General features: G+C 43.7%; 1 protein-coding gene across 1 annotated transcript in view; it reads left to right on the top strand.

The window, feature by feature from the left end:
* The window catches only part of AAK1 (AP2 associated kinase 1), a 174,109-nt gene that overhangs the window by 86,818 nt on the left and 62,232 nt on the right, over positions 1-25,059 (top strand). The window contains exons 4-10 of the mRNA XM_060170090.1: positions 1,677-1,785; positions 3,494-3,636; positions 13,725-13,846; positions 15,172-15,253; positions 15,761-15,893; positions 18,802-18,905; positions 21,276-21,355. Coding sequence (XP_060026073.1) covers positions 1,677-1,785; positions 3,494-3,636; positions 13,725-13,846; positions 15,172-15,253; positions 15,761-15,893; positions 18,802-18,905; positions 21,276-21,355 — 773 coding nt within the window. The remainder of the gene's footprint in view (positions 1-1,676; positions 1,786-3,493; positions 3,637-13,724; positions 13,847-15,171; positions 15,254-15,760; positions 15,894-18,801; positions 18,906-21,275; positions 21,356-25,059) is intronic.

Here is a 25,059-nt window from a genome sequence, read left to right on the forward strand (position 1 = left end):
GGCTCTGCGTATTCCACTCCCATTCTTCGCAAGTCCAGCTCCGTTCTTACTTCACTTTATTCCTTTTCCAAAACTGTTCTTGCCTAGATCTCCAGCGACTTCCCAGTCGCCAGTAGAAGCAATCACGTCTTTACCTTTGGTCTACCTTTCTGAGGCAATAGTCATTCTTAATCCTTCACTCAGAGGAAAGTGCTAAGGAATTTTAACTTGGATGCTCAGATTTCAGGTGTGTTGGTTTGATACTGTGAGGCTTCCTCTTGTTTGGGTATGTACTTTGAGATTAAAAGAGACCGTATCACTTTGAACACTGAGTCTCCAGTTAGTGTGGTGGTGGCTCAAGTTGCCGCATTTGTGTGCTGACTCTTACAGAACCACGTTTCCCACCTCCGTCCTCCCATTTCTTTTATTAAACAAAGTAAAACAATTTATTAAAACTAGTTAAAAAATAAAACCTTGGGACTTCCCTGGTGACGCAGTGGTTGAGAATCCGCCTGCCAATGCAGGGGACACGGGTTCGAGGCCTGGTCTGGGAAGATCCCACCTGCCGTGGAGCACCTGAGCCCGTGCGCCACAACTACTGAGCCCACGTACTCTAGGGCCCACGTGCTGCAACTACTGAGCCCGCGTGCTACAACTACTGAAGCCTGCGCGCCAGAGCCCATGCTCTGCAACAAGAGAAGCCACCGCAATGAGAAGCCCGTGCACCGCAACGAAGAGTAGCCCCCACTCACTGCAACTAGAGAAAGCCCACGTGCAGCAACAAAGCCAAATGCAGCCAAAAATAAATAAATAAATAAATGTATTAAAAAAATAAAATAAAACCTTACTTTGTGCATAAATCCCGTTGCCCAACTTGCTTGGTTTTTGCTCACTAATGACCTTAGATTTTGAACATCATCATTACAAAGATTTGCCTCTGTGGATGTTGAAATAACCAGACTGAGGGATGAGGCAACTTCCAGTGTCTAAATGGGTCCTGACACATGGGAGGTGCTCAATAAGTATTTGTTGAAAAATTAATTCCACAAGCAGCTCTGAGAGATGCAGTTCCAACCGGAGAGCTGGAAACATAACCCATCTTATATCCCAGTTGGTTGGCTTGAAAGACTTAATTGTGAGCAAAATGCTTAGGTCTGGATGCCATTGTAGTCCCTTCAAAACTTTAAAAAGCAGTTATGCTTTTCATATATTTCCTAGAGGGAGAAAAACAGTACGAATAGTTTAAAAGTCAAGTTGAGTTCACTTGTGTTCCTACAACCAGGAAAAAAATCAGTTTCATTTTTCTGAATTAAAAATTCACATATTTCAATAGTTCATGCTGTCGCTCTCCTGTTAGCCCCTCTGCAGTGTTTCCGGAGATGGGAGTCTTTGCTTCTGGTTTATGTGGAGCGCTGATGCCGTGAGCAAGTAGGCACCGTGTGTGCATTTGGTTCTAGAATTTAGTTCAGGAGAGCGTTATGGTTTAGAAGGGTTGCAGAATTGCTATTGAAGAGCTGACCGTGAATCTCATAGACCAGCGGAAACCTGCCCTTGACCCTGCCCCTTAGTCTTGTCTCTCTTCACTGTTAGTGTTGTCTCTGTGTATTTAAGTTATCTGGGCTAATGGAAAAGCCTGGCTCGTTCTATCTCTACTGGTGTCTGTAACGGATAATTTATTTCTCAACTCTTCTTTACAGAGGGACCTGTCGGGGCACAAGAACATCGTGGGTTACATTGACTCCAGTATCAACAATGTGAGTAGCGGTGACGTGTGGGAAGTGCTCATTCTGATGGACTTCTGCAGGGGTAAGTATATGCGCCATACGTTAAGCTCTCGTTTCTCTAGCACTTTGATTGTCAGGGGTGTGGGGTCATTTCAGTTAATGTGCACTGTACTCTAACATATGTTGTTCCAGTTTTAAAGATTGGAAAACGAAGAGGCTAAAAGATACAGAGCCTTCTGTCACTTCTTGGTTATTCTTACAATGGCGAGTATCAGTGGCACAAATAATTCAGAGTGGTAGATAATACAGAACTCTACTTTTGTTAGGTTTGGGAAGGTTTGGTGCTTGTATATGAATGCGAATGTATGAGAATGAGAATGAATATGTTCTTTGTGATGCTTTAAAACAAATGATGAAGGCACATAATAAAGACCCAACTCCAGATAGACTAAGGGAACAGTTCAGCTTCCCTCACTCGTGTGTTCTCTTCTCCACCCACACCACCATCCTTGCATTAGGGGGTAAAAGAATCCTTTCCGTCTAACGGAAATGACCCTGCTCTTCTTGCTGGAGATCTGTGATTGCCAGGAAGGCTACATTCAAATGTTGCTGCCATTAACAGTAGAGTCAAGTAGTTGAAAGCTCAGAGTTTCAAGCAGTATTTATCTTGGGAAACCCAGACTGTAGCATGAATTTATTCGGAGTTGACTGCATTTCATACAGCTATTGTTCGGAGGTTTGGCTTTTTTGGTCTAAGCAGCTGTCACTTACATTCTTGGGTCATTGTCTCACTGTTTGGTGCCCAGTTTTGTAAGCACCCTTAGTTCCACTAACACGTTCCTTGCCTTTACAGATACTGTCCATAAATTAAATATGTTAGTAATGCTTAAAATGTGATGTTAACCGATAGTTTCAGCCTTCGCGGTAACAGCTGCTAACCTAATTTTGTAAAATACTACCACATTTCGGGGCTTCCCTGGTGGCGCAGTGGTTGAGAGTCGGCCTGCCGATGCAGAGGACGCGGGTTCGTGACCCGGTCCGGGAAGACCCCACATGCCGCGGAGCGGCTGGGCCCGTGAGCCATGGCCGCTGAGCCTGCGCGTCCGGAGCCTGTGCTCCGCAACGGGAGAGGCCACAGCAGTGAGAGGCCCGCGTACCGCAAAAAAAAAAAAAATACTACCACATTTGAACTTGACAGTTTGTCTCCTCCTCCTCTTCCTTTTTGGACAGTAAAATGTTTAGAGACGAGGCAGTAGGAGAGTCCAGGGAGCTGGATAATTTTCTAAGCGAGGTCGTCAGTCTTTCGGTCCTAGAGATTAAATGTTGGTGTAGCATTTCTGCAGACCAGGCAGCAAGCAGTAAAGCCAGAGAGACCAAGCTGTTTCTAAAATACAGACTGTCAAACTGCCTTCTTCCTCCACCCGGGGTCTGTTGTGCAATCTGATTCTTACTGAAAGATACAGCGGATTGAACCTGTGGCCTCATCCAATGCACAACAGGGACAGTATAACCAGGCAACTAGAGCCAGGACCATATTGTCAGTTCTGCTACTAATCTTGAAGACAGAATGAGGGCAGCTCACATCTGGGCTGCTTTATATAATGAAGAAACTGTTTTGACGCCATAGAAAACAAGTCCCGGGCTGGGAATCAAGATACCGGGGTTTAGTCGTGGCTCAGCCAGTGATGGGCTGAGTCCAGGTTGCTCCTGTGTGGACAGCTTTTCATTCTCGTGGATAAGTGATGGGTCTGAATGTTAATAACCTTTCCTCTGCTCTGCACCCCTCTCAGGAGGCCAGGTGGTCAACCTGATGAACCAGCGCCTGCAAACAGGTTTTACAGAGAATGAAGTACTCCAGATATTTTGTGACACCTGTGAAGCTGTTGCCCGCCTGCATCAGTGCAAAACTCCTATTATCCACCGTGACCTGAAGGTAACAGATCACCATTAAGTGCATTCTTATGGAGTATTTTCTGTCTGTCCCAGGAATGGGGTAGATGTTATGGGGATGTGAGAAAAGCGTAAGGCATGGTACCAGATTCTAAGCTTACATTCTGCTTGGGGAGAGAAAGTACAAAGAAAAACTTAAATAGCAGAACAGTACAGTACAATATAGCTATCAATTTTATTAAGTAGCTTTCAGAAATTCTTTATAAAGTAGCTTTCAGAAATTCTTTATAATCATCAAATGCCTGAACACATCTTTTTTGTTTTTCCTGATAAACTCCCAAATTCACTTTTCCAGGGTCAGAAAAAGTAATATGCTAATTTGAAATTTATAAAAAGTGGTGCTTGATCTTTAAAGTCTATTTCATACTTTGTAAAATCCATTAATTGGTGATTTAAAAAATTTGTCCTACTAATTACCATCCCCTTGCACTGGGCCTTTCGTACTGTAGTCACTTGACAATGTTCGTTGAATGGAATTGGCACCCAGTTAGTATTCACTAGCGTCTCTGGAGCACTGACAATGTGCCAGGTATTCTATTAGACACTTTATGTGCACTGTCTCTTGGGAGGGAGACATTCTTCTTTGCATTTTTTTTTTTTTTGCGATACGCGGGCCTCTGGCCTCTCCTGTTGCGGAGCACAGGCTCCGGACGCGCAGGCTCAGCGGCCGTGGCTCACGGGCCCAGCCGCTCCGCGGCATGTGGGATCTTCCCAGACCGGGGCACGAACCCGCGTCCCCTGCATCGGCAGGCGGACTCTCAACCACTGTGCCACCAGGGAAGCCCTCTTCTTTGCATTTTATGTTTGGGGAAACTCAGGAGCTGAGAGGTTATGTGATTTGACTAAGGTCATATAACTAGGAAGAAACAGAATTTGAATCCAGCTCTTCTGATTCTAAGTTACAGTTTCTTTTCATTATACTTACGTTTCGAGAAACATGCTTCACGGCTAATATTTGCATCACTGTCCTCTAGTGTGCTTGTTAAATGCAGGCTACTGGGTTCCCCGCTGAATCTTTTGGGCTATAATTTTTGTGATGGTACCAGGGAAGCCCAGGAGTTTTTATCTTAGGCACCCCAGGTGGTTTTTGTATATTCTAAAGTTTGAGGATCATAGCTACATACTAGCGTTTCTGTTCTGAGGGTGTTTTTTAGTTTATTTGTTTGTTTGTTTCTTTAATTAAGATACCATAAAATTCACTCTTTTAAAATGTACAATTTGGTGGATTTTAGTATATTTACAAGGCTGTGCAACCATAACCACTGTCTAATTCCAGAAAATTTCATCATCCCCCCAAAAATCCTGTATTCATTAGGGGTCACTCCTCATTCTCCCCTTGTCCCAGCCCCTGGCAACCACTAATCTACTTTCTGTTGCTTATTCTGGACATTTCATCTAAATGGACTTGTACAGTATGTGACCTCTTTCATAAGCATAGTGTTTTCAAGGTTCGTCTATGTTGTAGCATATATCAGGACTTCATTCCTTTTTGTTATAACATTCCATTTTGTGGATATATCACATTTTGGTTATTCAGCAGTTGGTGGACGTTTGAGTTGTTTCTACTTTGGCTATTATGAATAAGGCTACTATGAAGATTCATATACTAGTTTTCATGTGGGCATATGTTTTCAGTTCGCTTGGGTACATACTTAGGAGTGGAATTGCTGGGTCATACGGTAACTCTAATTTTTTGAGGAACTGCCACACCGTTTTCCAAAGTGGCTGCATTATTTTACATCCCACCAGCAACATATGCGGTTTCCGATTTCTTCACACTGACCTAACACTTGTCATTGTCCTGTTTTATTTTCCCACCCTAGTGAGTGTGAAGGCTCCAACAGCCTTAGACAGCCTTCTCCAGCGTGCCTCTGCGCACAGTCAGCCCCTTTTCTGAGTGGAGCGAGGAGGATACATCTCAGTGAATATTATGAGCCTCACATCGTATAAGTACCTAGTTGTGTGGGGACAGTGCAGATACAACATGGTTCCTATGCTCATCATGTTAAAGGATTGGTGAGAGAATGTAAATGAAAGATTTGGAATTGAAACCTAAATAAGTGAAATACAGAACTTTATAGAACAAAGTGATGAATGGAAGAGATTCAAGTGGCCTAATATGTGGTCAGATAGTGGGATCTGGCAATGGTGATTGGAGCCTTCTGGAAAAGTCGGATTTTGAAGGACTGGTGGGATATAGGTGGTCACAGAGAGGATGAAGGGCATTTCAGGCAGAGAGCAGAGCCCGAGAACTGCCGAGAGAAGGGAACAAGAAGGCATTTGAAGATGAGGGGATAGGTAAGGGCTTGGCACCTGGCCAGTTACAGACCAGGCTAGAGTGACTGCAGGCCACTGCTCTAAGAATATAATGACACTTTATTTTTTTTATTGAAATATAGTTGATTTACAATGTTGTATTAGTTTCAGGTTTTGACAGTTTATTTCTGGTTGCCTTAACCATGAGTGAAATTCTTGGGCATGTTAGCATGTATTTCAAAATAGGCAGTGGTACCAACATTTTAGGACCTGACCTTTCTCCCTGCCACCTGCCTTGGAGAAGAGTTCATGAGGGGCAAAGGAAAGGGGGAGAAGTGTGGCCCAGCTGAACCAGCACTGCTTCTGTGACCCGTATGAGCTCAGGTTTCTCCAGAGCCCCATTCTCCCCCCAGGTCAGATGGGGTTCGGTTTCATAGCGGAACTCAGATTGTATAGCACAGTAACTTGTACCGACTGAACTGTAAGCTCTGTGAGTGATGAGCGTCCTTCGCGTTGCCAGATGCGCAGGGCACATTGCTCTCCCTGTCTCGTTCTCCTGCCTATGGCATTTGCCTCCTCTGTGACTGTCTCTTCCCATGACCCCTGTGCAGCGTGATCTCCGGGCTCCTCAGGCTCCTTGCTTGCTCCTCTTATCACTTAGCCTCAGAGCCTCAGCTTCCTCGTCTGTAAGGTGGAGACAACAACGCCAGCCTTGTTAGGGTCAGGCTGAGGCTAAAGGAGAACATGCATGTCAGTGTGCAGGCGCATCCTTGGCGTAGAAGGTCCTGAGCGGGCACCCAGGGAGGTGAGAGCAAGGGAGGAGACCAAGAGGGCCATTGAGCATCCTTTTAGAGAGTGCTACTCCCATGGTAAACAAAATCTTCCTTTATTGTAACTTTTTTCAACATTTGTTGGATTAAACGGGGCCTAAATGATAATCATTTCATACCTGTAAATAGCACCTGCCCAGTTTACCCATTCCCAGCTTATTAGTGCTGCTGTGAGGCGGTGGAGAAGCGTCACCCATGATGGGAACCTGAGGCACAGAGCTCAGTGTCTTGCCTGGGGACACGGTCGGGGGTTGGTCTCAAGCAGCCAGAGCCTCTTCTTTCACTGCTCTGAACAGCCTGTGAGATGTCTCAGCAGAGAAACTCGGAGCAAACTGGAATCTGAGGGTAAGGCCGGGGCACAAGCGAGTGGCTGCCACGCTCTCTTCCTCAGCCCCTGCCCTTTGCCCCTCCGTCCCCCAGGGCTGGGCACACGGTAGTTGTGTTCAGTCAGTATTGAAGACCATCAGGTGTGCTGCTGGTTCGCCAGTAGTTGTTCAGGAGACTTTGTTTCCCTTTCTCCTTGGCCTTGGAAATAAGGAGTATAAATAGGGGCCCCTGGGAGGAGGCCTTGACTGTGATTGTTCTAGAGGAGTCCTGTTGCTGTTGATTTTAGGCGTTGACTCCCGGTGGTTTTGCTGAAGCTTTCCCAAATTCCCCAAATCTTACACTCATTGCCATCTGGAGGCTTTTGTTAGCATGTTAGATCCTGTTGACTTCTACTACTGTGTGCTTGGTGGGCAGTCACATCGCCTGCCGCACTGCCAACTTCCTCGGCAGGCGTGAAAAGTCCCCGTGTGCTTCCTGTTTGCCCTGGCTCTGTCATTGCATCACAGGGCCTTGGCCGCTCAGAGCTCCCTGTCGTGGCTGGAACCAGCCAGCACAGTGCTAGCCGTAGCCAGGGCCAAGAAGTCCTTTGTTGTCCTCTTGGCCAGATAACGTGCTGGTGGCTGGTCTCCCGGTTGCTCCCCTATGAGCGACGTCTCCCTGGGCGACCAGGCGCCTCAGGAGTGGTCTGTGGGGCACAGGAGGGAGCACAGGCCAGGCTGGCTGTAGGGCCCCGTGTTGAGCCAGTGTCACCCTCTGCAGCGGCCAGCTTGGTCACACGCGGAACTGAGAAAGGACCCTCTTGCCCTCCCTACCACGTGTGTGGTCTTTCTTGCAAGTTCCAGAGGGGAAATAAGCTGAAAGCGGTCCCTGTCCTTAAGCAGCTTATGTTCTAAAAATAACCATGACAGAAGTTCTGGTCTTTATTGAAAGTCTCTCCTCCAGTACATAGTTTTAACATTTTCATTATTTCCCCCATTGTTTAATTGCCGTCTCGCTGAAGAATGATAGAGGTCATTCCTGCAGATCATGGGGTGTCGTAGACCTGGGACAGTCACGTTAGGCAGCCCTTTCTTTTTACCAACGGCGAAGCCTCTGCCCAGAAAGGCCGTGGCCTGAACAGTGATTTCAGTGATCAAACCAGAACAAAGGCCAAGGTTGTTTACTCTCAGTTTGGTTTCTGTTTGTTTGGTTTTGCTGTATTTTACCATGATGTTTGTCCTAACATTTAAGAAAGGGGAAGAAAGGGTTAAGACTTAATAAGTACATTCTAGATTGAAAAAGTCCTGAATGTCTCCTCAGTTGTCAGAAAGGAGATGTAGATCTCATGAAGTAGAATAAGATGAAGATTCTTGTCCTGTTTTTGGAGCCACAGGTTGGAAAACCTGCATGCATCTAATCCTCCACAATTTCCAGTGGTAAAAAATTAAACTCTGTGGCTGAAATGCCTGGATGTCGTATCTGCTTGGAATATTGTCAAGATGAAGAGGTCAGGAGGACGTGGCTTTCCAGACCTCTTAGCTAAAGCTGTGAGCAGAATTTGGGAGTGACGACTTTAATAACGCTCTTAGGCTGACAGGTTGGGAATAAGGTCAGCAATGTTAAACTCTCAATGAGCTGAAAGGTGGGCGGTTGTAAGTGATGGTAACCAGCGTCAGGCTGACTTCCTGAAGGGCTTGGCCAAAAACGAAGTCACTGTGCAGGTTCTCTGAAGCTTCCAGAAGCTGATGTATGAAGACCCAGTTGGTTCTCGACCTTCCTAAGCTCTTAGAATCCCTTTCGGCCCTGGTCATCTCACAGGTGGACGATGGTACCTGCCCTCATTGTTTCCTTTCTCTCACATCAGTGCAACAGGGGAGGGTGAAGTCCCAGCGGTGTGGCAGCCTGAGCCCGAATCCCGCCCTCGCAGCCTTGTGACCTCAGACATGTTAGGTGACTGGACTCCGTTCTCTCGTGTGTTAAGAGGGACAGTGAGGCTGTGTAAGAATTTCGTTCAATACTGTAGGTAGAAGCGTACATGGGGCAGGGTTGAGCCTATATTAAGCTCTGTTAGTTGCTGATACCATTGTTGTTTATATCATCCTGCCCCTGTGCCTTCCTGTTCCTAGTTCCACTTATCTAAGTCCTGCACTTCCTCCAAGGCCCAGCATTATCTCGTCTCCTCATTCGTAAGAGTGCTAGCCCATAATATGTCCGGTCCCATGTTTTCAGTTTTCCGGTGCCCAGGATGGTGCTGCTCCAGCCACAAAGGCCTGCCTCTGTGCCTCAGACACCTCATGTGTGCTCCCACCTCTGCGCCTTTATGCTGGCCGCTCTCTACTGGGAATGCTTGTCCCCCACGTGGTCCATGGCTGCTCCCCTCATCAGGGTGACTGTGCTGTTTATAGTATCATCCTTCTTTACTTTACATACATTTAATCTGCTGGAGTTTTTTCCACAATATTTATCACTACCGGGCAGTTATACTTAATATTATTTTTTTTAAAAAAATCATCAACTGGACTCTAAGCTCCATGAGAGGGACTTCCCTGGTGGTCCAGTGGTTAAGACTCTGCGCTTCCACTGCAGGGGACACGGATTCGATCCCTGGTCAGCAAACTAAGATCCCCCAAGCCCTGTAGCATGGCCAAAAATAAAATTAAATTAAAATTAAAAAATAAAATAAGGGACCTCCTGGCGGTCCAGTGGTTAAGAATCCATGTTTCCACTGCAGGGCCACAGGTTTGAACCCGCATGCCATGCAATGTGGCCAAAAAAAAAACAACAACAAAAACCCTAAGCTCCACAAGAGGATGAACTTTGATTTGTTCACTAAGAAAAGTACTTGGCACGTAATAGGAGGTAGTAGTTCAAATGTATTTCTTTAATAAAGGAACGATAACAATACCTATCTTACATGTGTATAGGGAGGTTTACAATTCATTCTCTTACTTGCTTCATAAGAACAGTGATAGAATTATTATCAGCTTTACTTTACAGGTGAGAAACAAGCCCAAAGACATTGGTCCAAGGCCAGACATCTAAAATAGTCCCTGAGGTCTTCTGAACCCCAGGTGCAGTGTGGTTGCCACATGTCATGCTCTGTGTTAAGTGTTTTGTTGATGATGGTGCTGGCGGTGATGCAGGCAGCAGCCAGCTGGAGCCCGGAGGTCTTAACTGGTGTTACACAGGGACGGATAGAGAGAGGGCGGAGCTTGCAGCTACTGCTAAAGTGGCTGCTGCCAAGCGATCTCACCTTCCTAATCTCAACTGATCCTCCCAGTAGACTTGCACGGTAACCAAAGCAGGGATTATGGTTCTTCTTTGCATTGATAGTTCTTTGATATTGCTCAGGCTTTCCCTACATTGGTATCTCTGGCTCTCTTGTCTAGTTTTGTACACACCCTTAATTTTTAACTGGTTTTCCTATAAATATAGTTTTGTACAATGTTATCTTTGTGGGAGGGAGGGAGGCCAACTGGGGACCAGGTTAGATATAGTATAATTCCTGAGTTCTGTCAGTCTGGAACTAACCAGAAATACAAACCTAGTTTTTAAGGGGGGGGGGAACCCCAATGTGCATCATCTTTTATTCTGTCCTTTGTCTACTTAGTTTTCCTCCCTTCCCCAACAGTGATTTTGGTCCCTAGAACTACCTTGTTTGTGTTTTGATATGAATTCGCTTTTCAGTTTTCTAGGTTGTACATTCCAACATTAGAAGGAGAGAATCTGATTCAGGAAGGGCCTGAACACATACAACAGGAGAAGCATGGTTTCACAGGCACCCTGTAGGATGTATGAGGCCAGCAAGGAAGATTGTTGCTGAAAGATACTGAATAAGGGATTTAGGGGTCCCTTATGTGTGTGAAATACTGGCCAGGTATTGTAGGGGACACATGAGCATAATATAATTATAGACCAGAGGCTGGCAAACTTCTCTGCAAAGGGCCAAAGAATAAATATTTTAGCCTTGTCAGCTATATAGGCTCTGTTTCAACTGCTTGAGTCCGCTGTTGGAGCTTAAAAACAGCCATAGACTAGAGGGTAAGTAACCAGTGGGCATGGCTTGGTTTGGACAGAAGGTCTTTGTCACCCCTTCCTAGCAGTGGTAAGTTGTGTAGATTTTTGTAGGGTGGCCATGGAAAGTTTTACTGAGGAGTTATGGCTTGAGCAAGGCCTTGAAGACTGGCTAGGAGTTGACTAGTGGAGGGAGCAATAATTGAATAAAAAGACAAACTAGTCAATATGGGGAATGCTTAGCAGACATTGAGCAAATCAGCCTGACTAGTATTTAGACACTTGGTTCCTCATTGACTAGGTTCCTATTATAGGGACATTTCTGAACATAAAGAACTAAGATACCCCTGGCCTTAAGCTTGTATCCAGTACATTGGGTGAGTGTAGTCATCCCTACCAGGGTAGGAGGATGGGGATGGGGGGCTTGAGTAATTGTTCTGCTTCCAACCTGCTTCCTGCCCTGGCAGAAAGACAATTCCCTGTCCTTCTCTAGAGCTGGATTGCCTAGGTTCACTTCCTTCCTTAATCACTGTGAGCCTCACTTTCTCTGTCTGTATAACAGGGATTATTATTACATTGTTACTATGAGGATTGAATGAGATAATCCATGTAAAGTGCTGAGACAGTAGTACTTGTATTAGAAAAAGCTCAGTAAATGGTAGCAGTTCTTTTTATAACCTCTAAATTCGATTGGAAATATTAGTGTTGCCTTGTTAGAATTATTTTAGATTCCTAAAGTGAGTATACGTTCAGGATAGCTTGACTGTTTCACTTGGTGTACATAGATTAAACTCATGAGCATTGTAAAAAGCTGTAGATGGTGGAAATATTTACCTGACTCAGCCTTGTCTTTGAGGAACAAGTCTCCCCTAAGAATTCTTATTCACAAGAGCATATCCACGCAAGTTTACGGTCATAGTTCACACTGCCTGTGTGGCTAAAACTCCCAAGGTCAAAATTGTAAATTAAAGTGATTATAGGTTATTAGTGCCCCAGGTGCATAAGTGAATTATCTCTGGAAGAATAATAGACTTTAAACTCAGGCCTCCAAGGCTTCCCACAGATAAATTCCAAGGAACATGAGTTAACAACAACAATGACAAAACCCCTCACAACAATACCATGAGTGACACTCAGTAGGAGTAAGAAACAATAAACTACAGAGTCAGTTTGCAACAAAGACTTTAGGTATTGGATTTAGCAGATACAGACTATAAAATAAACATTTTTATAATTTTAGAAGAATTAAAGTATAGAAACAAGAGACATCATAAGATGTCAAGATAGTTTTTAAACTATCATAAGATGACAAGATAGTTTTTAAAGGACTAGCAGTAATAGTAGGGGCCTGGGTATTTGGTGGCTCCTATCTTATTTCTGACAGACTGACATACACACACACACACACACACACACACAGGGTGTTGTATGCGTTTCTCTTTTTTAGTTTATTCCATTTAACCAACATTTTCTGTTCTAAGCACTATGTTAGGCATTGGTAGAGAAGACTACAAATACCTGTGCTTGTCCTTAAGGAGTTTATAGTCTACTCTTACCTTTGTTTTCCGAAGGTGATCAGTCTTTGGAAGGCTGAAGACAAAAGACAATGGAGACTACAGACTTACTGACCTAACAAGATGTTTACTGCCCATGCATAGCCAGGTCTGTCCTCCAGCAAAGCAGTCAGCTCAATTCACCTATACCAAAAATTAATACATCTTGAGTACAGTAGTGCCCACTGTTTTGGAGTTGTTATTTCTTTGGCAGTGATCTTTGATACGAAGGATTTCACTAGGTTCTGGTCTTCAGAAGCTCCCTCCTACCCAGAACTCCTAACTCACTGCCCAAAGAATTCATCTATAAAAATATAAGGATGGGCTTCCCTGGTGGCGCAGTGGTTGTGAGTCCGCCTGCCGATGCAGGGGACGCGGGTTCGTGCCCTGGTCTGGGAAGATCCCACATGCCGCGGAGCGGCTGGGCCTGTGAGCCGTGGCCGCTGAGCCTGCGCGTCCGGAGCCTGTGCTCCACAACGGGAGAGGCCACAACAGTGAGAGGCCCACATACTGGGGGGAAAAAAAAAAAATATATATATATATATATATATATATATATACACACACATATATATGTATATAAGGATGATACTTTAACAGGAGAACTGTGCATTTGCCCACAGGCCTTTAATCACTTTGAGAAGTAAGCAAAATATAGCAAATATTTATTAATTCAGAAAATCCTAACCTATCGTAGTAAAGAAATTGATATATGTGTTTATAAGGCCCAAATGAAATCCCTGACATCAGGAAGAACAGAGTACTGATGGAACGTAGGGAAGGAGTGGTATTTGTCTGAGTGGGGGCCTGAGGAAAGCTTTGACAGTATAAGGACCATTTCTGCAGAGCTGAGAAATGTGACGAGCAGTCTGGGAAAATGGGACTCTTGCTTCCCCACCGTGGAATTTCCTTTTTTCACCCTATTGCCATGCATCTTTTTTTTGTTCCACTTGGAATGACCCTTGTTGACATACTTAGAGGAGAATAACTTTCCTATGCACATTAATGAGATTATCAGAAATAAAGTATCTTATTGATGTGTATGCAAACCAAATTTTCAAACACATTACTAAATGGTATCTTGGAATGGGCGGCTGGGCGATGTTTTTCAGGTTGAAAATATTCTCTTGCATGACCGAGGCCACTACGTCCTGTGTGACTTTGGAAGTGCTACCAACAAATTCCAGAATCCACAAACTGAAGGAGTCAATGCAGTAGAAGATGAGATTAAGAAGTAAGCTTTTCCTCCTTTCTTGGAATTTTATCCATTATCGGATCAGCAGTTTTACCTTCAGCTTATGATTGAGAAGGTCAGGGTGAGAAGACAGTGGTGCTTGTCAGTTGCCCCTCGTTGGCAGTTGGGTTGTTGGATTTTAAGTGGAGGATGGGGAAGGGGTTCATGACCATTGAGCAGTGGAGTAAAGTGAAGGAATCTTACAGCACTTTATCAATGGTCCTATGGTCATTATGCATAGATCTTTTGATTTACATCACATAGCCCTTAAAAAGGCACACACACCTTAGAAGTACTGTGATGTTTTAAGTGGGATCACGACAGCTGTGACATTACCAGTCAGTTGGTTGTGCTTTTTACTGAAACCTAAATGGCTGTGTATTCCTTCCTGCTCATAAGGAGCTCACCTGCAATCTAGTGGAATTAGTGGTGCGTAGGGCTGTTTAAGTCTCTGCAGATAGTGAATCACTGATTTCCACGAGAAAAAAGCTTCTTTAGATTTGTGATTCCGGTAAGAACCTGACCCATTTTCCCCTGTTGTCCAGAGTGTTGGATTTTTCACAGGCACCAGCACTCACTATCACTGTTCATAAATCAGCAGTCTAGAGTGCACACATATCCTGATCCTCTCTCTCCGTTCCTGCTTCACGCCTGGCAACCGAGCCTGGGGCAGGAAGACTTAGGGTCCAAGGCCCTGATGGGCACCTAAACCGCAGAGCCCTCTGGGCTCTAGAGACTCCAGCAGCGCAAATCACAGGCTTGGTAACACTAAGACTCTCACTTTGAAGATGAGCTTATCCTTCTCTTTTCTTGAGCCAGAGATAAGAGGAAAACTGTTGTTTCAGCCTTATGCTGGCAGCAAAGATCCGTCCACCTCCCAGCCTAGCCAGGGCCCACTTTATCCTCCTGAGTGTTCCAGCCAGTATTACATCTCTGTGTCGAGCCACATCTAAAGGGATTACTATTAAAAAAAAAAAAATCAGCCAAATATACTATCAGACAACAGGGATTTACAGGAGAAGATTTTGTTATTTGAGGAGCAAGAAAAGTTGCTTTTAGAGTTTATTTAATGCCTTAGTGTCTGCGTCCCCACCTGCTCTTAGATTGGAAGGACTGCAGCCAGAGGGCCGTGGGTGTGTGCCAAGGACTGCTCTTCATTTCACCTGCACTAATATTCCATACTGTCTTCTCCAGGGTGCTCCCAGGGAACTAGACTCTACTTATATATCCATATATATATGTATATTTTTAAGGTAATTCTGCTACCCCTGGTTTTTAATTATAGCATTGACATATTTAACAAAAAATGAATCTCTTGATTGTAGATACACAACGCTGTCCTATCGAGCACCAGAAATGGTTAACCTGTACAGTGGCAAAATCATCACTACGAAGGCAGACATTTGGGTAGGTGTCAACTAACCTATCCACATCTCAGATGTCAGCAGTCTCGGCCGGAAACTCCCAAGTTTAATCAGACAGTGCCATAGCAAGAGTGGCCACTGTACCATATCATTGTCTACTTATCCCTCAGGGTTATTCTTGACTCGAGGTGATGAGCCACTGCTTCTCGAAGCATGTCAAAGAAAATGAGTTTAGACCTCTGTGAAAGTTATTCAGGTGACCTGCCCATTATTTAAGTGGTTCTCACATATGTGTTACTAGTTCTTAAGAGCAAAACCAGCTGAATACTTGTTCTTTATTGGAGCACAATTTGGTAATGAGGATAGAAATAATATAACTTAGCAGATATATAGTGATGTTGGGTTCTAAATTCAAGTTTCTAATGGGTTAATAGTACAGAGTGTTTAGATTTGCTGTAAATGTGGGTAGTGCCAGTATCTCTCAGCAGACCCATTTGCAGCTATGATAAATAAATCACTAGTAGCAATCTGCTTTTTTTTACTTTTTTAGGCTCTTGGATGTTTGTTGTATAAATTATGCTACTTCACTCTGCCATTTGGAGAGAGTCAAGTGGCAATTTGTGATGGAAACTTCACAATTCCCGATAACTCTCGATATTCCCAAGATATGCATTGCCTAATTCGTAAGTATTTAAAGTTTCTAGTTTCACATTTTTATTTCTAATCTCTAGGAATGGATTGGAGGATAAAGGGATTAGATCCCAGGAGTGATGAGTGGGATGCAAAAATAAAGAAATCAGTTGATAACTGTTGGTCACTCAAAGACCATGTAACGGTGTCTAGTTAGAGTGGTGAGTCTTTTTGCCAGAAATCTAAACTTGGTTTCACACCTGGGCTGGCCACCCAAGCAGAAATCTTAACTGGGCTTTGAGCATTACAGTACTGCCCTGTTCTCTTGCAGTCTGTATGAAAGCTCTGGTACCAAAGGAGTCCAGCTGACTCATATCAAGCGATAAGAAATTCATCTTTGCAAAACTGGAAGCAACTCAAATTAAAATGATTGCAGTGCGTTGGCTGAAGTGAATACATAATTAAGACTATATAACTCTATGGAACTAGGTTTTTTCCTCTCATTTAGGTTAATCACTGGATTTTGATAAAAAGCATTTAAACTCAATGCTTTAAAATGTTTTTAAGATTCCCCACTCTTTTGTATCATCATAGTAAGCATATGTACTAATGTTCATTAACCAGATGGCAGAATAAGTAATTTTTGCTCAACCCGCTGTATTGGAATGCGGAAGAAACAGAGATTTTTATTATCTTTTTACTTTGGTCAAGATGTTTAGTATCCACATTTTAACAATCACAGATTGTAAATCCTGAGTAATGCACTTTGGGTCCTAGGTGGGGATACACTTGGAGAAAATAGAAGAAGCAAATGCGGTGCGGAGCATCTGACATTTGTTGAAGGCCTACTTGTACCTCATTTAATTCTTAAAACCCTATATAGCAGGGGTCCCCAACCCCCTGGGCCGTGGACCGGTACCCATCCATGGCCTCTTAGGAACCCGGCCACACAGCAGGTGAGCGGCGGGCAAGCGAGCGAAGCTTCATCTGCAGTTCCCCGTCGCTCTCATTACCGCCTGAACCATTCCCCCCCACCCCGCCCCCCTTCCATGGAAAAGTTGTCTTCCATGAAACCGGTCCCTGGTGCCAAAAAGGTTAGGGACCACTGCTATATAGTAAATATAATTATCCCTATTATACAAATGAGGAAACGGAGCCTCAAAAAGTATAGGTAATGTACCCAAGTTAACATAGTAGTAGCTTTTAAGTGACGACCCATTCCATTATACTAGTTTACACGAGTTTTATCAATCCGCCTCTTCCGTTTATTAATACAGAAGCGGGAGCAGTATTTAAAGGAATGGAATATCGTGTTTAATGGTTGTTGGATGTTTTCAGAGGTAAAGCATTATATTGATATCTGTACTAAAATTGCAGCTATGTAAATGAGATTGCAAGGAAATATGGGGAAATCGCCAAACTTATTGCTAGAATGGTAGGAATTTTTGCAAAAAAAAATTTTTTTTTTTTTTACTTTTGTGCAGCAAATTCATATTACGAAAAACAGCTCTTTATGAATGTGTGTAACATGGCATCTTTCCTAAACTCTGATCTGTTTCACTTTACAAACTGTTGGAAGAGTCCACTGTCACCCTAACTCACAGGTCTGAAAATGCATTTCTTGTTATCCCCCCGCACACACACACACACACACACACACACACATGCCCCTTTCACTCCCAGTACAAGTTTCCCCTCTCCTCCTTTCAGTTTCTATCAGTGGTGTCGCCATTCAAGCCCAGATGACTGAAATTTAACGTTTTCTTTGGATCTGGCTAGCAAGACAGAATAGAGTCAGTCGTTTCCTAAGCAGCATTAATGCTTTCTTTGAAGTTTCTCCTGTTTGCTTGACATTCTCTCTGTTCTCATCACTGTCACCATAATATATACCGACCCTGTCGGCTCATGCCTGTACTGGTGGACTGGCCTGTCTGTCCAACACACCCTCACTATGAGATTAATCTTACAAAATACCACCCTATCATGTCCCTATTCAGTAAACCTCATGGCTTGCCAATGGTCCCATGTATTCTGGATTCATCCTCCCCACCTTATTTCCCTTTATTCTCTGACAAGGAGACCTCTGCCCTGTCCTCTTGGTTCCTCTGTTCCTTGCAACAAAGTGTTCTGTTGCCTTTCTCCAAGTCCATCTTTGCTCAGACTGTTTTCTTACCTGGAATGTCTTTTTCTCTGCTTTTGCCCTGACTGACTAAATTTTTTCCTGCCTTCAAGGACCAGCTCTGCTCCTGCCTCTTCTGCAAAGGCCTTCATAAGGCTGCAACCTCATCAGTCTTTTCTCAACTTAGGGTCCAAACCATTCATTTGATTACTTAAGCAATAAATTGCCTTACATTGCTGTTTACATGTATATGTGTTTGTATGTCTTCTCAAGGATTTTTTCCCCTGGGGATTTTTCCAGCTTCAGAAGGAGCAGAAGCTTAAAGGACCTGGAAACAGACACATGATCTGTAGATCACAGTAAAAGTAGAGATGTATTTGTTATCTTGTCATTTCTTTTAGATTGGAAACCAGCTAGTACCTCCAACAAAAGAATAATAAGTAAATTCATGAAATTTGAGTTTTGGTTATAATTATCAAGAATAATCATTTGTCTAGCTGATAGTATGAAAGGAGGAGGCCAGAACTTCCTAGGTACCAGAAAATGAATGTGTTAAGTTCCACACTGAGAACTTGAGTCCCTGTTGTGCAGATCACAGAATGTGAACTTAAAGTATCTTTGTTACAATTCAAAAACTTTGTTATTTTCTTGCAGATATTTAAAATTTTAGGAAAGTTAGAGCTTCCCTTTCTGAGAGGGGAAGAAAAGGGCTAATCGTACTGTCTGACTTTTATGAGAAATAAAAATTTTAAAAAGAATTTCGGTAATAGAGAAATTATGCTTCTTAGCTAATGTAATAACTCTTTGGGTATTATTAAATAATTCATATATGTTTATCTTAGGGTATATGTTGGAACCAGACCCTGACAAAAGGCCAGATATTTACCAGGTCTCCTACTTCTCATTTAAACTACTCAAGAAAGAATGCCCAATTCCAAATGTACAGGTATGTGAAAGGTACTTTTTAGGGGAAGTAAACATGATTGAATTGTCATTTAGCATTCCTGGGGTATCAATCAGTTGTTTAAATGAATAAGGCGTCCCTTGCTTTATCTAGTAGGGGGCATTCAAACAAGGCTAACTATGAAGGAGTTGCTATAAAGGGAATCCAATTTTTCCATAGAATTTAATTATAAAACTGAGGCAATTTTACACACACACACACACACACACACACACACACACACACACACACACACACACACACACACACACACACACACACACACACACACACACACACACACACACACACACACACACACACACACCCCTGGGGATTGAGTTGAACGCTTTGGGTAAAGATTGACTTGAACGCTTTGGGTAAAGATTGACCAACTTTACCTTGTTAGCTGTCCTAGTTCCCTGAGAGGGAGGTTGGGCAGCCCGTTTCCCTAAGGCAAGGCCCTGGACTTGCCACTGTGCCTAGGGGAACATAAGCCCCTTGTCCCTTTCCTCCTTTGCTGTAGCAGACCTTTCTTGATTTTGCTTCTGTTGCTGGCCAGTCTGGAACTCACACTCCTTTTTTCCTACCCTCCCCACATATGTCAGGCCATCAGAATGTTTTCTACACAGTCATCCTAAACTCTACAGACAGTTTTCAGAGTACGGTGCTTGCAAACACCCTTCTTGTAGTCTTGGCATATTTCTCATGTCATAGTATGATTCAACTTTCTTGAATATTTTACTAATGGATGCTGGAGTAAAAAATTTCTAATTGCAAATTGTCTTATAGTTTCTCCAGTAATGAACTTCTGATGTCACTACTGGAGCTTGAGGGTGCTGATAAGTAACACTTCTCTCTCACTCCCACATTTGGAATCAGATGTGGGAATCGTTCAGAGGGAGCTCGGCATATTGGCTTTATTACTAAGAAGACTGAGTCAGGGAATGTGGCTTGACCAGTCAGGCTCCCTAACATTAGCTCCACCTGGTTCCTGAGGGACAGGCTCGTCCATAGAGGAGGGGGGCCGAGGGCAAGCCAGACCAGCTCACTTTTCTCTCCCAGTCTTATCAGTCAAGTAAGTTCCCCCTTTCCCTTGGGAGAGGAATGCTTGGAGGGTGGGAGAGAAGCTAGGAGAAATTTTCTAGCCAAAATCCCCTCCCCCCCCCACCTGAAAACATGAAGGAAATGGAGGTGCCTCCTAAAAGCCACTTTCATTATTAGTGTTCCATGGTTCGGGTTTCCCAGATTAAAACGAAGGATACTGTGCAGTAACCTAAGATAACGTGATCCCTTTTGCTGTCCCACTTTCCCATTCATGAAGTTAAATAACGTGAAATAGGATTGGAAGCATTCAGGTTGGTAACTTTTAAAAAGTAAGCGTCACCAGTCTCAAGCCGTTTGGCACTTGCTCAGTGGTGGTCAGCCGTTGTCTTGTGGCTCCCTAACCACAGGAGGCGCTGTTAGACGCATGGTGCAGAATCCAAGCCCGAGGAGCTCCGCCTGCCTTGTGGGTTGAGCAGTGCCTCACGTGCTGGGAAGAGGGTCTGGCTCAGCAACCACACACACCGCGGCTGTGGGTTTCTCCCAGCGTTCTCACTGAAGGCTAGATGCACCCTGGCTTGGCCCACTAGTCAGCACCAACGTCTCTAAGATCTAGCTGAGAGCTTAAGTATAGCTTACAGACCTCTTTTCACTCCTTTCATAACATCACTTCTAAGCTGTGCTGTAGGAGGGGGAGGGAGCTGAGATCAAGCCCCAGTGCTCTTCTTGCCTGGCCCAGAGGTTGAGAATGACAGGGGTGGAGTGTGCTGTACCCAGGCTGCTCTGTCCCCTTCTCAGATCCTTTGCCTCCCTGACTGGGGCTGAGTCCAGTGGGATATACTTAGGTTAACTTCTTCCCTTCCCAGACCAGAGATCAGGGTCTGAAAACCACTCCGGAAGACCCTAATGTGTATTTCCATTGGCCCAATCATGCTGGTTATTCTTTTTCAAAGAAATCTGTGGGGTGAGTTTTGGGAATTGGGTGAAGTGGGAGAAGGGAGTCAAAAGGTACAAATCTCTAGGTATAAAATAAATAAGTCATGGGGATGTAATATACAGCATGGTGACTATACTTAGTAATACTGTATTGCATATTTGAAGGTTGCTGAGAGAGTAGATCTTAAAAGTTCTCATCACAAGAAAAAAAATTCTATAACTGCGTATGGTGATAGATGTTAACTAGACTTATTGTGGTGATCATTTTGCAATATTTACAAATATCAAATCAATCATATTGTACACCTGAAACTAATATAATGTATGTCAGTTACATCTCAATTATTTAAAAAATCTCTGGTGTCCTATTAAAATTTTCTTTCAATTCTATAGAACTCTCCCATTCCTGCAAAGCTCCCTGAACCAGTGAAAGCCAGTGAGGCAGCTGCAAAAAAGACCCAGCCAAAGGCCAGGTAAGAAAGTTGCTGTAGTAGCAAGAGAGGGGACCTTATGGTTCTTGATTTTTAACGCTGCCATGGCCAGAGGCTGCACAGAACAGGAAAGGAAGCTCTGTCTCCCCCAGGCAGAAACTGTTCTTTGGGAGTGCAAGTTGGAATATAGTAAGATACAGAGATCTACATCTGAAAGAGAATCGAGAACCCCAGAGCTACTCCCTTTGCTTGGGAATAGGTGCAGGGCATTCAGAGGTGCGGTGACAGCAGACCTTAAGCATTGCCAGTACAATGTTGCTAAACATGTGTCCTGGCCTTTGCATAGCCTAGTCCACCACATTAATCTCCAGGAAATCTTACTTTCTGTGGCTCCAGCCACATTAGGAAAGTACAGGTCAAAGCATTGAGTCCATGAACAGCAAAAGAGCCTATGGATCTTAGGTAATCACATTCTAAATAACGGAGGTTCTTCCAAGTAGCAGGTCAAGAGAGGAGTCAAGAAGCTAGGGTTTTATTTGGGGAAATGCCCCTGTGCGAGAAAATAGAGTGGGTGCCGAGGAAGCTGGGAGAGCCATCAGAAAGCATGGAAGTCTGACCCAGAGCAGGGAGGAGAAGGTTGGCTCCAAGTGACCTGGACTGCCTGCCACACAAGGTAAGGAAGGTGCATTGTCCAGGAGTCCTGTCTTTTAGGAACCGGCCTGCCTTAATATCCTTGTGGCTGGGACATTATGGCTGAGAGCAGCCTCTGGGAAGCGTGGCCTCGGGGCACACAGGGCAGTGGATTTCAGGAGCACAATAGCTGAGCCACTTGGTCTCTTACACCCTTGTAGCCGAAGGTCTGCAAGGCGCATCCTCATGGCTGCCATGTCTTCCAAATGGCAAATTCTCAGGGTAGTCCCAGAGTTGTTTATACCCTACTTTTCTACCACACTCCCATGCCAAGGAAGCCTTAGTGCAAATTATATCAACAAAGCACCCTAGATGGGAATATATGAATTTTAATAGAATAGTAAAATAACTTCTGTTTTAGAAAATTCTTGAATATTTATAGAATGCCTGTTGTGTGTCTATTCCAGATGTGACTCTAAAGTAATAAGACTTTGGTTTTTAACAAACTTAGCAAACTACGTCCATGATGTTACTTTGCATTCTGTTTATATGTTAGTAAGTCTGCCATGATCACCTCTAGGAATTGCTTTTGGGGCTGATTTAATTAGCTTAATCTTTTGGGCTTATGGCCATCTTGTACTAGGCCCAGACTTGGTATGTATAGAGGCTAAGCAAAGATCCATTCCCACAAAGCATAAACATTTATAAAAATTATAATACCTGCTGACGTTTGAGTGGTACTGTGTTGTGTAAAATGGAGAAAATAATACCTACATCATGAGGCAGATGAGAACATCAAACACTCCTGTGACTGTGTAACTTATATAAACTCTATGGTGCCCATCTGTTAGTTCCTGTGGACCTCAGTAATGCTGCAAGAATATACAGACCTTACAGCCAAGAGATTTGGATCTAAGCTGTTCTGTATATACTCTGCAGTGATTTCATTTGTGTGATCACATTTGCTCCCCAGTCCTGAGAGGTGGGTTTTTCTTTCAAACTCCTTTTTTTTTTTTTCTTGGCCCCGTCACGCGTCTTGTGGGATCTTAGTTCCCCAAACAGGGATTGAACCCTCGCCCTCTGTGAAAGTGCAGAGTCCTAACCACTGGATCACCAGGGAATTGTCCTCAAACTCTATTTTTAAAGTAACCACTATTCATTGAGGCATCACATATACCAGCTACCATACTAGGTACTTTACATAAATAAGATGACCTTTCCCCCCCCCCGCCTTAAAACAAATCTGTGAGGTTGTTGCTGTTCTCACTTCACAGATGAGGAAACAGAGACTCAGAATTGTAAGTCAGCTGCTCAGGGTAGTTAGTCAGTATGTGATTAGCAGAAGAACCAGAACTCCAGCATCCTCACTCTTTCTACTCTGCACGTTAAGTGGTTTGCCCAGGATCACACAGATAGGGCAACTTAGAGCCAGATCTGCTGGCTTCAAGATCTGTATTTTCTTACAATATACTGAGGTCCATACAAACTAACATTTTGAGCACGCTTCAGTTTATAAAATGGTTTTACAGTTATTCATACATTGATGTTCACATCTGCCTCATAAAGTAGGTATTATTGTCTCCATTTTATACATAAGGGACCCCAGGCTAAAAGAGGTTCAGTGGCATGCCTGTTATCACAGTTAGTTACTGGGGAGCTAGAGTTCAAGTATGGTTTTCTTTGACTCCAAATCCCATTGATTCTAAAAATGTTACCCTTAGGAGACCAGTGTGGAAGTTCTTGGCGTTTGGTTTTCTACAGAAGTCTGTTTACCTCCCTCACCCTTGGCTTGATCTTTCTTACCCCTTTCTCCTCTTTCCCAGCATCTGTCCTGTTTTCCTTCCCACCTCCCTTCCCCAGGTCACAGCCTCTCCGATGTGATAGCTTTTATATTACCAGCTTTCCACCCAGCATGAGAGCAGGATGCCAGTGAAAAGCCTCAGGGTCCAGAATGGGCTTGCCTTGGAGACATGTCATGAGGAAGGACACGGGGCCAGCTGCTCTGCTTCCTATTTTGCATTTTATGGAGGCTGTGCCAGATATATTGTGGAAATATTCACGAAGCTTGTTTATTTTGGCCTTCACCTCAGCTATTACTCCCTAAAGTGTGTTTTCAAAGGATAGCCACTCTGATCTAAGTTAGCTAGTAGCCAGCTTCCTGCACTGCTCGAAATCAAGGGAAGCTACCACCTGGGCTGTAGCACCATCACAAGGAGCAAGCAGACTACACTCTGTACTCATTTAGATTAGATTTGGCTGTGAGTTCTAGAAAGTGCAAATGACAGTGGCTTATATAAGATAGATTTTTTTTTTCTCTCAAGTAAACAACATCTGGAGGCAAGTAATCCAGGGCTGATACGGAGTTCTGTTCCACAAAGCCCTCAGGTACTCAGGCTGCTTTAAGCTCATCACTCCACCATCCCTATGGTTGTGGCCATGCCCTCATGGACCGATATGGCAGCATCCCTCTTCCAAGCAGCAGGATCAAGGAATTGCCAAAGAAGAAGAGAGACAAAGAGCATGCACAGAGTTTCTTAAGGTTTCTAGAAACTGCTACATAACAATCTGTTTGTATCCCATGTAGGCCAGAACTTAGACACATGGCCATACCTGATTACAAGCGAGACTGGGCAATGTGATTTTTACTCTGGGTGACCCGATGTCCAGCTAAAAATTGTTATTACCATAGAAAAAAGCAAATATGTGTATTGGAGGAAATAGAGTTCCTGTCACACTCCCCATATCCTTTATCTTGGGTTATTTACTTATTCCTTCTAGTTGCGTTATTGGATTAACTCATTTGATGCTTCTTATTATAGAGAGACCATTTTGACAGCTAGTTCGAATCAAGTTTGAGTCCCTGTACATCTGAAAACCACCTGCTTTAAACCCCTCTTTGCATTATCATCAAAGTAGACTCTAGGAAATCCTAAGAAGTATTAGGCAAAATGGTCCCAAGATCAAAAAAGTTTGAGAAACGTTGCATTCTATATAATGCTGTCTTTGAGGTATTCCTTGCACGTTCACAAGTGAAAAGTTTTTCTAGAAAGGAATCTGCTATTTTGATATTTTGATCAGTGTGTTAAAACTTATTTGCCCACCTTTTTTTTTTCATA

Source organism: Lagenorhynchus albirostris, chromosome 13 (genome assembly GCF_949774975.1).
Source record: "Lagenorhynchus albirostris chromosome 13, mLagAlb1.1, whole genome shotgun sequence".
Lineage (NCBI taxonomy): Eukaryota > Metazoa > Chordata > Mammalia > Artiodactyla > Delphinidae > Lagenorhynchus > Lagenorhynchus albirostris.